Source organism: Meriones unguiculatus, chromosome 3 (genome assembly GCF_030254825.1).
Source record: "Meriones unguiculatus strain TT.TT164.6M chromosome 3, Bangor_MerUng_6.1, whole genome shotgun sequence".
NCBI classification, from domain to species: Eukaryota; Metazoa; Chordata; class Mammalia; order Rodentia; family Muridae; genus Meriones; species Meriones unguiculatus.
In genome coordinates this window covers 137903894-137918156 of record NC_083351.1, presented here as the reverse complement: position 1 = coordinate 137918156, position 14263 = coordinate 137903894, and the positions used below count along the sequence as shown (strand labels likewise).

At 44.7% G+C, this 14263-nt stretch overlaps 1 protein-coding gene across 1 annotated transcript in view; it reads right to left on the bottom strand.

Moving 5' to 3' along the window:
- Window positions 1-7490, bottom strand: part of Epc1 (enhancer of polycomb homolog 1) — an 81100-nt gene extending 73610 nt beyond the window's left edge. The window contains exon 1 of the mRNA XM_021654858.2: window positions 7248-7490. Coding sequence (XP_021510533.1) covers window positions 7248-7250 — 3 coding nt within the window. The 5' untranslated portion in view covers window positions 7251-7490. The remainder of the gene's footprint in view (window positions 1-7247) is intronic.
- Between the last annotated feature and the right edge of the window lie 6773 nt (window positions 7491-14263).

Genomic DNA, 14263 nt, shown 5'->3' with positions numbered 1-14263 from the left:
CTGACCGCCTGTGTCCGTGAGGCCGTCCTGCCCACCCAGAGAGCCCCACCCGCTGTACCTGCCGCTTACTAAGTGATGTTATGTGACCCATCTTTGGAGGTCCAGTCAAATATCACGGCATATAGCCTGCTATGTTCTCCCAGGGTGAGCCCCAAAGAGCATTCAGGCCTCCTGGGACTGGCTAAAAGAGCATGTTCTCATAGGACGCCCCAGACTTCCTGAAGCCAGAACCACGGGGTGCACCCAGCACTCTGTTCTCAAGTCACTCGGACGGTTCTGGTGCTAAAGTCTGACACCACTGACCTAAAGGACTGTAAATCCTCCCCAAAAGGTCCCCCAAGGAAAGGCTTCCTTAGAACCTGACGTCGCAAGTGACTAAGCCATTTATTATTATTATTATTATATTGCTATGATGATGATGTCTGTGTACATGCCAGGTGTATGTGTGAGCAGAGGCCTGAGAACAGCTTTCAGGACCTGGTTTTCTTCCACCACTCGGGTTCTGGGCCTGGAACACAGGTCATTAAGCCTGTTTGCCAAGCATCTTTATCTGACGAAGCATTTTTAACCAAATCTGGCCTTGCATGTTGTATAATAGAACATTGTCATTGTCCTATCAGGACCTAATTTTATGAGTGGGGAAATGCACTACCTTAACAAGGCTTCTTCGCTTTTTGAATGCAAAGTTTAACATTCGTAGAAATCAGCTCCGGAAAGAACCTTGTCACACGTGCTCCGTGATGTTATGCGAGGGTGCCTCAAGCAAACTCAGCATGGACCACGACAAAAGCAGGGCCGGAGAGATTGCTCACAGCTAAGAGCCGTTGGCCCACAAGCCTGAACCGAATCAGGTTCCAAAACCCCAGGTGGGAAGGGAGAACCGGCTCCCAGAAGTTGCCTGACCTCCAGGAGCACACACCAGAAATCACAAACACACACAGTAATAGTAACAAACAAACAAATAAATAAAATGTGAAAGGAGATTTCAGGTGTATATGACTCTGAAATGAGGACCACTCCTCCCACAGTGACCATCTGTTATGAAATAATGAATGCATCCAGCAGGGAACGAATGCAGCTATACTAAACACTGTGCATGGAAATACGCCAGTTCACAAATCGCAAATGCACACGTAATCCACCGTGCAGCGGTGAAGAGGAGGTATTCTGTAAGCTCTGATCCCAGAACTCCAGTCCTAGCCGAGTGCTGCTGTTGTTACTGCCCTTTTAAAATGACTTCGTATTTGTCTGTGTGTGTCTGCACTTGTTTGCATACCCCTTGTATGTGGAGGTGACCATGGAAGCCAATAGAGGGTGCCGGACCTCCTGGAATGGGACTTACAGGTGGCTGTGAGCTGCCCGTGGGTGCTGGGAATCCAACCCAGGTCCTCTGGAAGAGCAGCCAGTGCTCTTCCCCACTGAGCCAGCTCTCCAGCCCTGGTTGTTCCCTTTTAAGATAGCTCACTAGTGATAGCTCTTCTGGTCCCTAGGAAGACATGACATTCACACTCCATCACACCAGAATGTACACACACAGAGACAAGCTAATGGTGCTGAATCCTGGACCTGCCGTGTGCATCCCCTGTTCCGAGCACTCATCTCTAACCCCCCCACCCCTGGGCCATTTCAACCCCTTGCCAGTGCCAGGGTGAAGTAAGGCGTGTGCAACGGCCTCCTCATTTTGAAAACTGTGTGCTTAGGCTCCGGTGTGCGCGTCTCAGCAGCCATCTTGGTATCACATCAAAAGAGAAAAGCCCCAAGGAAGGTTCATAAAACTGATTATCTAGCAAGTCAAACAAACAAACAAACAAACAAACAAACGATTAACATACCCAGCTAGTATGAGCTACGTGGTTCAAACAACAACAAAATAATTTTGTTACCTTAAAACATCTAAAGCAACTCCTTTCTTCAATTCGACTGTGTAGAAATAACATTAATTTGACTTTCCTGCTCTATCCTTCCTTAGTAGGTAAACATTAGTGTGATGTCTAATGTATTAACTTCATAAATATTTGTTTTTGTGAGTAAAATTTCTGCTACATATGTCATTAGAAATCGCTGCGGACGATTCTAAAACAAGAATGTATATTAAACAGAGCAGATGAGGCATGACCAGTTCAGCTGACGAGCTAGCACACATGTGGAAAGCCAGGCCTGGCGCCATGGGCTGTAATCTCAGTGGAAATGGGGCAGAGACAGATGGATTCCTGGGGCTTTCTTGCCAGCCTAGCATAACTGGTGAACGCCGGGACCCAGTGAGAGGCCTGACTCAAATATTTTATTTATTTACATATTTGTTTGTTTGTTTGTTTGGTTTTTTTGAGACAGGGTTCCTCTGTGTAGCCTTGGCTGTCCTGGACTTGCTCTGTAGACTAGGCTGACCTTGAACTCACAGAGATCTGCCTGCCTCTGCCTCCATGAGTGCTGGGATCACAGGTGTGCGCCACCACGCCCAGTGTGACTAAAAATTTTAAAATTGCTTCTAATATAGTCTTTGGTTACTCCTTTTATTTGTCTGTATTACTGTAAAGGTTGATAATGAACATGATGATGTTTAACTCAGAGCTATGTAAGTAAAATGTACAAAATATATTTATTATAAAAAATTATATATTATCTTTTTGTTGCTGCTGTCTTTTGTTTTGGGCTCTCTCCCGTCCCCCTTTCCCTCCCTCACCCCATTTCTTGAGAGACAATCTCCTGTAGCTCAGGGTAGCCTTGAAGTCCTGGGGCTTGTGCCACACGCCACAGCTTAACAATTTTTAAAAAGTCAACACGTAGGATGCTGGGTTGAATGCTGACCATCAATACAAACACGCAAGCAGGCAAACAAATGGGGCTCAGAGACCCACCCCAGCCTCAGCCCGCCAGGGGCCCCTCCCAAGCACTTTCTCATGTCTCTAAGTCAATGCTGGATTTCTTGCTTTGCAAGGGAAACATGAGTCAGGTGGCTACCTAGTTCTGTAGAATCTCTTTGTGCTACAGCTGAAACATGAAGGCCACCAACCCCTCCCCAACCTAGCTGTGAGTATCCGGTGCCCACACTGTTGGCAGATCCACATAAACAGTCAAAATTTAAACGTTTTCCCACCTCCAGAAATTACACATGGTCAGTGGCTCCAAACAGGAATACCCCACCCCGAGGCCTCAGATTTAAAACATTATTAGAGCATGAAGCCATGCTGGACTTTGAGGTACTCAAGAGAAGAACTCGGTACTTTCTTTCTCATTACTGTCATCCAGCATCTTGTCCTACAGATAGAGAGGAAAGCCCCAATCAACCCCCCTGTAAAATTAGTGCTGCACATAGCAAGCATAAGATAAACATGTGTTTATCTTTTCAAGAATGAAATATTTTGTTGTTTTTCTGTTTGTTGTTTTGTTTTTGTTTTTTTCTTTGAGACAGGGTTTCTCTGTGTAAAAACAGCCCTGTCTGTCCTGGACTGGACTTGTAGACCAAGCTGGCCTTGAACTTAGGAAGATCCACCTGCCTCTGCTCTCTGAGTGCTGGGATCACAGGTGTGCATCCCCATAGCCAGCAAAAATGAAATCTTTTTTCTGCCTTACTTTCTGTTTGGAGTCTTCGTTTGAGGGTCATTGCAGAAAGATGAAAAATAAGTCAGAACACGATACACCCATTTTCTGTATTGTTTTTCTTTCCTTGGCAAAAGCATGCCAGGAACAGCAGATCACCTTTGGAGAGTATCTGCAATGTGTCCAAGAAACAGCAGAGAAGTGGCAAATACGTGCAAGAAGGGCAAAGACTGTAGCATTCAAAACGTTCAGCTTCAGATCTTAGTGAAGCGGTAAATATTCTTCCCTTTAGGAGAGTTCCGCATGCTAAGGAAGCCTGGCCCTGAGTGTCAGCACAGCATCTTACCTCTAAGCCTCCAGATGCTTTTGCCCTTGATAGACTGGGCCTACCATTGCCTGGTCTGTTTGTTTGTTTTTTTTTGAGACAGGGTTTCTCTGTGTAGCCCTGGCTGTCCTGGACTTGTTTTGTAGACCAGGCTGGCCTTGAACTCACAATAGAGATCCTCCTGCCTCGGCCTCCCTGAGTGCTGGGGGTTAAAGGCGTGTGCCACCACACCCAGCTCTACCATTACCCATTACCTAATGGGTTTGGCTAATCTGAAATATCCTCAATACTTACAAATACCAACGACAACATAGTAATGAATTAGGAAGCGATATTGGTTCAGTACATGACGTCTGAATAAAAATTTCACTTTATTCTTATTATTGAGGATTCAAAATTCATTTTTTTTCCTGAGGTGTATTGTTTAGACTCTAGCTGAAAGACTGTCCCTATCTTCTGTAGCCTTCCTTCCTGCTGCAACCTGTTTCCTGACCATTTCACTGTTCATTAATCTCTCCCTCCACAAGAGGGATAGGACACACACACACACACACACACACACACACACAGTATTTTAATAGTCAATTTTGCTACTTGCTACTACTATCTCTGATAAAACGAGATGCAAAACAAGTATCAATTTGACTGAAAAGATAAAGCAGAATTTTGAAAAAAATAATTTTTGATTACCCATGACCAAGCAATTGCTGCCATGAAAAAAATGAATTAGTTCTCTACATGGTAAATTTTATAAAGGATTTTTTTAATGATCAAAAGAAAAATATGGTGTTATAATTCTAAGCATGACCACACCAAACTCATGGACTAAACGTCTATGAGATGTTATCAATTAAAGAATTAATTCCCAGGGAATCAAGAGCTAAAACGAAGCACCAGGTACATTTTAAAATGGAGACTAATAAAAAACAGGGAATCATTTTACCTCATAGATGTAAAGCCCTTCACTTACACAGTGATGGGAAGGTCACACACAGAACAGTTTGCAACAGAAACGTCTGCCAGTGATTTTCAAAAGTAACGACTGAACTCTAATGGTTACTTCATAATCAATGATGTAATAGTCAGGAGAACAAAGAGGATTGCATAGCTACGGATGGACTTCCCAGTGCAGTTTGCTCCAACAAGGGCGACAGTAGACAAACACCGAGATTCCAGAAATTAAAATGAAAAATTACTGCATTATGGAGGACAGAATATTTCAGCAATAAATGTGCTGGAAGGCATATTTTATTCAGCTGATCAACTTCAGAGAGCTAAAGCCTCCAGCACAAGCAGGTCAGACAATATTTATACCTGCAATATTTCATTCCATACATAATCTATACCTTCCCGACCACGCTGGAAGCCGCATTTACACTTTACAAAGAAAGAAAACGAAACGTGCCAGCGAGCACTTCCGAGCCTTCCGAGTGTGGTATAAACAAAATATCGGCGCTGGGCTTGATTATTCGGAAGTTCAAGGCAAGAGACAAACCGATTCTGGGAAATGCTATTTCTACTCATTTTCACACATTCTTGTACTCCAGACCGTTAAAGGATTAGTGAGAAGGGCATTTACGCCTCTCAGAGTAAATAAAGACACTGAACTCCTCACACTGTCACTCTCTGAAGACATAACCCATTAATCACATCATCCAGGCCCTGGTTCGCTTGTCTTAATTTTATTTGGCAAATACCACGTTTCAAGGTCTAATTACTGATCCCTCCGCTTTCTTTCTGAACTGAGAGCACCCCCATTACCTTCACAAACAACTAAGATGTTTACACAGACCAGTAAAACCGATGTCATAGTGTGACATATTTTTGTTCCTGGCAGGCTTTGGGCCTAAATCCCACAGTCTCTAATCAGATAACTCTCAAGAACAAAGATGTACCCGTCCTCAGATGTGTGCACATCAGTATTTTTAACTTAAAAAGTACGTGAGCAATATTCTTAAAAAACCATCTTGTTCCAAAAATGAAAATGAAAATGTTTGCTCCTGTTAAAACAAGGCTTCTATAAATTCAAGGGCCACTCAAAAGAAAGCAGACACGACAAGCTCCTAGAAATCCTCAAGACAGACTCAGAAGACGGATTTGAGAAATCCCTTGATTCAAAATAAAATTCAACTTTTACAGTGTCCAAGAAACTAATACTCAAATGTTCTGTTACACTGAAAGGGTACCAACAGGCATGGTTTTGTAAAATAAGAGAAATATACATATAGAATGCAGATGAAGAGAGACCCGGTAAACAAGAGCTAATATTAAAGAATCTGACAGACATAATAAATCAGCTCAGATCAAACACAACTGCCAACTGCATGCTTGTCCACAATGTCGCCTGGATTGGATGTGACGACATGCCTGCTCTCACCACGGTGCACAGGCCACATGAAAACGCTTAAATGACACAGCTGGCCAAACGGAACTTTCTTTATGAAAATTAAAGAATAATAGATAAAATCTTGCCCCACCTTTTTTCTTCCTTTTTTCTTTTAGTAAAACTGACAAATTGTGGAGGAGGACTACAGCGCCACCAACACAGATCAATGCAGAACAAAAAAAAAAAAAAAAAAAAAAATCTCCCACCGTGTGCAAAAAGAAGAAAACTAAAAAAAAAAAAAAAAGAAGAAGAAGAAGAAGCCAAAAATTCCAAAATGTCTCCCAAATGTACCTTTCTGGAGGAAACATAGGAAGGCTCTGCAGGGATGAATCGACAAAGAGCTTTAAAGAAATCTCATCTTAGCCACAAGTTAGAACCGCTCGGCAATGAAAGCCCCACTATTGAGCAACAGCCATAACTTAAACCAGGGTACGTCAATCTCCACCTTCCTCACGGCAGAGCCGCTCTCTAGTTTGTATTCAAGAACTCCATCAAGGGAGCCACAATGGGTCTGTTAAAAAGGACAAAAACCAAAATAACAAAAATCAAAAAACAAAACAAAACAAAAAACAACAACAACAACAAAAACTACAACGGTAGTTTGCGTGGTGGTAATTTACTCTGGGCAAATCAGGCAGCAGACAATCTTTATAAAGAGGATGTGTACATATTTGGCACCAGCAACATTGCTGGCACACACAAAAAAAGTCCATCTTGAGGCATCTGAGTTCCCCTGTAGTTCACAGCAATTGAAGTCTGATTTTCGTTATATACGTTTATCTTTAACAATGAAGAGGAAAACTCATTTTTTTTTCCCCTTTTGGTAAAAAAAAAAAAAAAAAAATAACCAGACTAAATTAGGTGGAACGTGCAGAGACCGAAGCCAGAGGAATACACACAGACTGGCTTCGTGAGGAGAAGCACAATGAAAAAAATCTCCCTGATCCGGTGCCCCTTTCAAAGATGCCATGCCAAGAATGTTTAAAATTATAAACTTACCATCCGCGGGGGCAAAGCAGCAGCCAGCTCTCGGGAGAAAATTGTCACAATACAGGCTGGGGACCGGGCTGTCCAGAAAAGGCAGCCCCCGGGCCGCGCACGGATCTCCAAACATCCTCAAAACCTCTGGTAAATCAAAAGTGAGACTTTCCTCCATGGAGGGCGGCGGAGCGGGGCGGGCAGCCGCAGGATCCGAGGGCGTTCGGGGACTGGAGCAGGCTGGAGGCTGCGGAGCGGGCGGCGGCGGGAGGCTGGGGGTTAACAACTCGGCGCTGGCGGGCGGGCGGCCGCGCGGGCGGGCGCGCCGATTGGCCGGCGGCCGGGCGGGAGGGCGCGCCGATTGGCCGGCGGCCGGGCGGCCGGGCGCGCCGATTGGCTGGCGGCCTCCCAGCTCGTCCCTCGCTCCCGCCTCCCGCAGCTCGGAAAGAATGCTCGGCTGTGCCATTTTCCAGCGGGCTCGGGAGAGCGCCGCCGCCCGGGCCGAGCTGGGGCTCGGGATGGAGGGCCGAGCACAACAATGGCAGCGGCCGCGTCCTGCCAGCGCCCGGGCACGCCCTTGCGCGGGGGGCTCCGCGCGAGACGGCGTCGGGGGTGGGGGGAGGCTGGGTGCGGACGCGGCCATTTGGAGAGGATGCTCGCGCGGGGGTGCCCTCGCCCCGGGGGCCTCCCGCAGCCCCGGGCAGCGCGGTGCCCGCCTCGGTGGCATCCCCGACGCCAGCCGAAACCGTAGGCGGCTCCCCCGCCCCTCCCCACGCGGCTCCCGAACCCCTTCGTGGCCGGCCCCGCCTCACACACAAAATGGCTGAGGTGCCCAGCATTTTGGATCCTTCCACCTCCAGGAAGCGGGAGGGGGCCGGGAGCGGCACAGCCCTGGGGGGGGGGTGACACCCTTGATGTGCGCCCCGGGCCGCCCTTTGCTGGGCCCCGCGGTGACATCGCTGGGGTGTTGTTGTTGTTGTTGTTTGTTGTTTTCTTTTAATCGGCTTGAAAAGAACATCCTCAGGGATTTCCTTGACTGTAACGTGAACTTGGGCTTTACATATTTATAAGGCCTTTCACCTGTCTTGGCAGGCTTTCAGATTGAGTGGGCTGGGAAACTTGATTCTAGTTGGGAGCTGAGTGGCCTCGTTGCCAACAGGCTCTTCTAATAGAGACAGTCTGGAAATGAGACGTAAAAATAATAATAATAAAAAAATGTTAGAGGAACCTAACGCTTGTGATTGCACACGCAAAGTCCCGGAAGTCGGCTAATATCAGTGTTTCAAATGCTTAGGTGTGTGAACTGAACGCATTCACCATACAGTTGATTCCCTGCCAGCCAAATTCTAATGAGCCGAGGATGGAAGAAGATACTAAAGGATGAAAAAGGGGATGGAGGATTGCCTGCGTTCTTCAAGACCCCCTCCCAACACACTCACACACACACACACACACACACACACACACAAGTCTGGTATACTTGCATAGTATTTAGTAGGTAGCGACCTTAGAAAAGGATACCTAGGGTTACTGTATCAGTCATTGTGGACAACAGGAGTGTGAGAACGGCAGGACAGTTAGAATGGAGGGCCTGCCTCAGTAAACCGGGGCAGGGCCGCCTTTAAATAGACGAGGCAGACTCCCTCTCCAGCCTCTGCATTTCCCACTGTTCCACAGTCGACTGAAGTAGGTGGCTGGGATAGGCCTAGATTCACAAATGTTTATCCGGCAGACAAGGTAAGAAAACGACAGAACAGGAACACGTATGGACCAATGCAGTTAGGTCCTTTTTTGCTCACATAGGCCTGAGCACTTTGTAAGGTATGCATCCTTTTTAAAGTATTTCATACTTTCCGATGAAGTAGTTTGCTTTCCAGTGTTGGAAGCCATATTCATGGGATACACAAATAGTTTTTTTCCCCCTGAGTGTGCAAAGGCAAAGTGTAGAAAAGTTCTAAGAGGAGAATAAGTTTGAGGCTGTTGGTTACAGTTCTTGAGAACGGAGCATTTGCAGTGCACAGCGATTGCTCACAGGTAATAGTGAATAAGCAGAGGCTTATCTCCCATTTCATGGAACTTACAACCCAGAGGCAAGACAGACAAGTAGCAAGCTAACAAGCACAGGACTGAAAATGGCACCTGCTCTCTACCAAGCAGAGCATGGCTAAGGCACGCCCAGAGGAAGGCAGATGGCATCCGATTTGGCCAGAGGTGCAGTTAAGATTGGTACTAGGATGACTAGGTGTGTAAGTAGTTGTACCCTGGAACTCTGTGTGTGAGCAGTGAGTGAGACAGTGACTGAGGCGGCACACACGGAGGTTTTGATGGCGGTAAACCCCACAGAAATGGGTGAAACAGTGAATAAAACCAGGATGCGGATTTCCAGTTCACACAGCTACATCACGGAGATTTGCTTTTCATCCACGTAGTGAGAGCCAGTGATGATGGCTTAGCTAATTATAAATATGAACAAGACACAAAGCATATCACACTAGTAACATTTTCAAAAAGTAGCAATACAGACAACTGACCGCCTTGATTTCCTGTGCCCATCTGTGCTTTGCTTGTCTCCTTAAGCAGCTCTGGCCTAGCTTGCTTTAGTGCTTTAAAATTCTTATTTTTTATTTTTTTTCTCTTAAAAATCAGGTGCAGGGGCACATGCCTTTTATCCCAGCTCTCAGGAGGCAGAGGCAGGCAGATCTCAAAGGCCAGCCTGGTCTACAGAGCAAGTTCTGTGACAGCCAGGGCTACAGAGAGAAACCTTGTCTGGAAAACAAAACAAAACAAAAAAATTCTTACTCAGTTGAAAAAAATCAATCTTCTGTTGTTATAACTGATGCTAAACATTGTTGAAGCTAGAATTTAGAATAGCTAATTAAAATAAATTTTTTTCAATTTGATATTTGGCTTTTAGCAAACCAAATTTCTGTCCATGAGCAGAAACAGCACGTTTAACTCCTTAAACCTACAACCTTCATTGTTCTATCAAATCAGTGACATGGTCCCTCAGTGCTCCGAGGAACCAGCATCTTCAGAGACTTCCAACTGTGAGCCAGTTGGTATGTTACCTCATAGAACTGAGGAATAAAGAAAGATAAGTTTGAATGCAATTTTTTTTTCATTCTTAAGAGATATAGCAATTGTTTTCTCCTAGTCGTTTCCTACTGTGTCTGCAGTCAGCTACACACGGCCCGCTGCAATGAGTGGGGTAAATAGGACAAGCAGCCCGCAGTAGTTCAGGTCAGTTTTCCCCACTACATCCGGGACTGTACCTTAAAGCTAGGCTTGTCAAGGATTTGGAGAGGGATCATGCATTTGTAGATCCTAGCCTCTCTCCGGTTATTCAGAAAAAGCTGTTCAGCAGCCATAGCCCTGAGGAGCCCGGACAGCTCCAGATTGGAAGTATCCAGATTTGTGGTCCCAGTGAACAGCAGTATTACTTTTTGTGTTATCACCCCCTGATGGTTCCCATGTTTCTGCCGTAAGAACAGCAAAGTCACACTTCCTGAAAACTTATTTTCAAGCAATACCTGATTTTTTTCCCCCAAGTGTTCTGCCGTCTTTAGCTGAGATTTAAGAGTGTTGACTTGAGAATGCATTGTCTCGTGGGATTTAGATGCATTTATTCACTGTTAAATTTGCTCATGGCAAGTTTAATCATTGGAGAGAAAGGGGCATATTCAAGAGACATCATTGGAGCAGTTTGTGAACCCTGGTGCAGTCAAGATCAGTCCCTGACTGATCAATGTCCCTCCTGTTCATAAAATTCAACTTTTTGTTGGGCTCATTAACCCAAACCAGTGTTGTATGACACAGTTTTCACCAAAGGAGCGTAGCTGAAATTGTCGGGTATGATTCACGAGTCAAGTAAAGAGCGCTGACTAGACGCTTAAGCTCCAGGATACATGACCTCCATCGTGGCTTCCCTCCATCGGTGACTGATACTCAATAGCCTTAAAAGTCCTCCGGCATGGTGGCTGGCTCCGTCTCTACTAAGCGCGTGCTGTGATTGCTTCAGACATGCCACTGGACAGGCATCCCTCAGGTGAAACAGTCAACCTGGAGCTCCATCAACAGCCTTGTTCGCCAGGGTGCTCGGAATGCAAGGGTTAAGCGTGGTCAGCAGGGACCTTGGATCCACAGCTCTGGTAAGCTTTGGGTGCCTGCCCAGCGTAACTCAGTCACAGTAGAAGCCAAAGCCATAAATCCACAATTGGAGCCCTCCCCCAACCAAACACACAGCCCTGTCAGAATTCTGGGTAAAGCTGCTCTACCACTTCAGCTTTGTCTTTTTTATTTTTCAGATGATTCGTAGCGCTTTTCTTCTTTTCCACACTGTTGGAGGTTGGTCTAATGCTAGATACTGGCCCTGAAGATCTGGTTACTGCCTGCCGAAATACCCATCCTTGTTTGTGTAAACCTAAGACATACCTGACTGGTTGATTAAACAGCCTATGGCTGGGCAGGGCAGAATGGGATAGGCGTGGCTAGGGTTCCCTGGGATTTGGAGGAGAATGACGGAGAAACAGATGGACAAGAAGAAAGGAAGAAGGAGGGCGCCACAATGAGTTAGCCTGGAGAAAAAACAAACAAACAAACAAACAAACAAACAAAAAACACGTGGGTCAGGAGGAAGGACTCCAATAATGGTGTGAAAAGCCCAAATGAAGTATACAAGCAAGTACCATGGGGTTATGGATGGAGGGTAGATCAGATGAGGAAGATTAAGGCGGATGGCATTGGATGGGGCTGGGAAATGGATGGTGAGGTTACTCAGACAGTGTAGGTGAAACACCTGCCCAGCCCAAGGTAAATAAGGCAGTTATAACTCTAACAGGTGTCTGTGTCTTATTATTTGTGATAGTGGGAGAGATGATACCGCCGTGGTAAAGATAGGGCATATAATAAAAATTATATAGCCCAACAGCCATTATTAATTTGCAGCAACATGACACGCGTAACCAAGTGTTTATTTTCTTGTATTTAAATTATTATTCTTTGTTTTTTAACACCCCCAACCCCGTCCTATACTCACCTAATTTTGTTCAAGCATTTTTTCTTTTTCCTTTTAGGACAATGTTTTCTCGTTTTCGTTTTTGCCTTTCTGTCTCCTCCCTGACACATAAACATGTTTAGCAGTATTTTGACTTTACTTTATTGGCTTACAAAATCCTCGCATGTTTTTATTTTATTCCCTTTCATAAATGTATTCAAGTTTATTCTGAACTTTGTCACTGTTGGCGCCTTTTGTCCCCTCGGAGTCCTCACTCTCTCTTTTCCTCTAAAGCATTCTTCTCTACCTGCTGCTTATTTCCTCTCTATTTAGCATCCCTCTTTCCTCTGCTAGCCTATCTCATTTCATTTTCCGTTTACACAATTACCCTAAAGAATTTGTAATGTCCTAGCGTATTCCATGCTGGTCTTGTGATTTTTAGTTCTGTGACTCTGGTGATAGAATCATGGGCTGTCATTGGTTTTAGGTACCTTTCTGTATCTTAGAGGCTCTGATGTTGCTGAGTGGTGTTGGGGATCGAGGCGTCAAGACTAGGTTGCGCAGTAAGAAGCCCCTCCCCCCATAACACGCTGTAGGAATGACTTCTCTGAGAAATGCTCATTGATTGTAGCTTGCCTTTCCAAATCAAACTTTCACCCAGGCTGCAACTAATTTAATAATGTTCTTTGAGATCATTTATAGCTATTTATTTATAATAATTATATAACAATTTATAACGTTATATATAATTATTTATAACATTATGCTTACATATTGTATAGATAGTCTGTTTAGAATTAACTGGCCTTATACCTGGAATGGTGATGCACACCTTTAATCCCAGTACGCAGAAGGCAGAAGCAGGAGCATCTCTTTTGAAATCAAGGCCAGACTAGTCTGCAAAGCAAGATCCAGGACAGCTAAGAGTAAATAAAGCAACCCTATATCAAAAAACAAAAACAAAAGCAAACAAAAAATAATTAGTCTTTAAGAAAAACAGTATAAATAATCTTACTCCCCAGTATACCAATATAGCATATTTCCTTTTCTTTTTCATAACCCATGATGACCCTGAATGCGGTCCAGGACCCAGGCTCATTTGCTGAAAGCAGCAAGGCACTGAAACCAAAATCCCCCACAAAGCAAATTGACGGCGGCATGTGGGCAAGTGCTGATAACATCTAATGCTTTGTGTACAGCCCTGAGTCAACAGGGTTAGAAAATTCCCGTGTGAGGCTCCTGCAAAAGACTGATTAAGACAAAAGTTCCTCACTCTTTTTTCAATGTCATATTTGCTGTGCTGTTCAATAAATATAGAGAATAGCCTTTGTTTGAACAATCAAATCAGAAATCTTCAGAACAAATCAGGCTCCCTCTTGGGTAAACAACATAACAAATCTATGCTGTTACAACGAGAGAGTCTTTCCAGGGAAATCTATAGCTCTGAGTGCTTCGATTAAGAAGTCAGAGAGGCCAGGCACAGCAGGGTATGCCTCAGTTCCAGCACCAGAGAGTCAAAGGCACGAGGATGTCTGTCAGCTGGAGGCCAGGAGGCCAGCAGGCCAGCGTGATCTACATACAGAGTTCCAGGATGGCCAGGGCTATATAGGCTTAGAAAGAGAGAGAGAGGAAAGAAAAAGAGGGAAAGAAAGAAAGAGAAAGAAAAAGAAGGAAGGAAGGAGGGAAGGAGGAAGGAAGGAAGGAAGGAAGGAAGGAAGGAAGGAAAAAAGGAAGGAAGGAAGGAAGGAAGGAAGGAAGGAAGGAAAGAAAGAAGGAAGAAGGAAGGAAATCAGAGAGGTCTCCAATAAATAACCTAATGATGGACCTCAAGGCCCTGAAAAATGAAGAACAAATCAAACCCCAAATCAAAAGACAGGAAGAGAAGTAAGTCATATCAGGACAGGAATTAATGAGATGGAAAGAAACAAATAAATAACAAAAACAATTAGAATAATCATTGAAACAAAGAATTGTCTTTGAAAAGATAAACAAGATTGGCAAATCATTAACTACACAGAAGAAAGAGAAGACCTAAACAAATAAA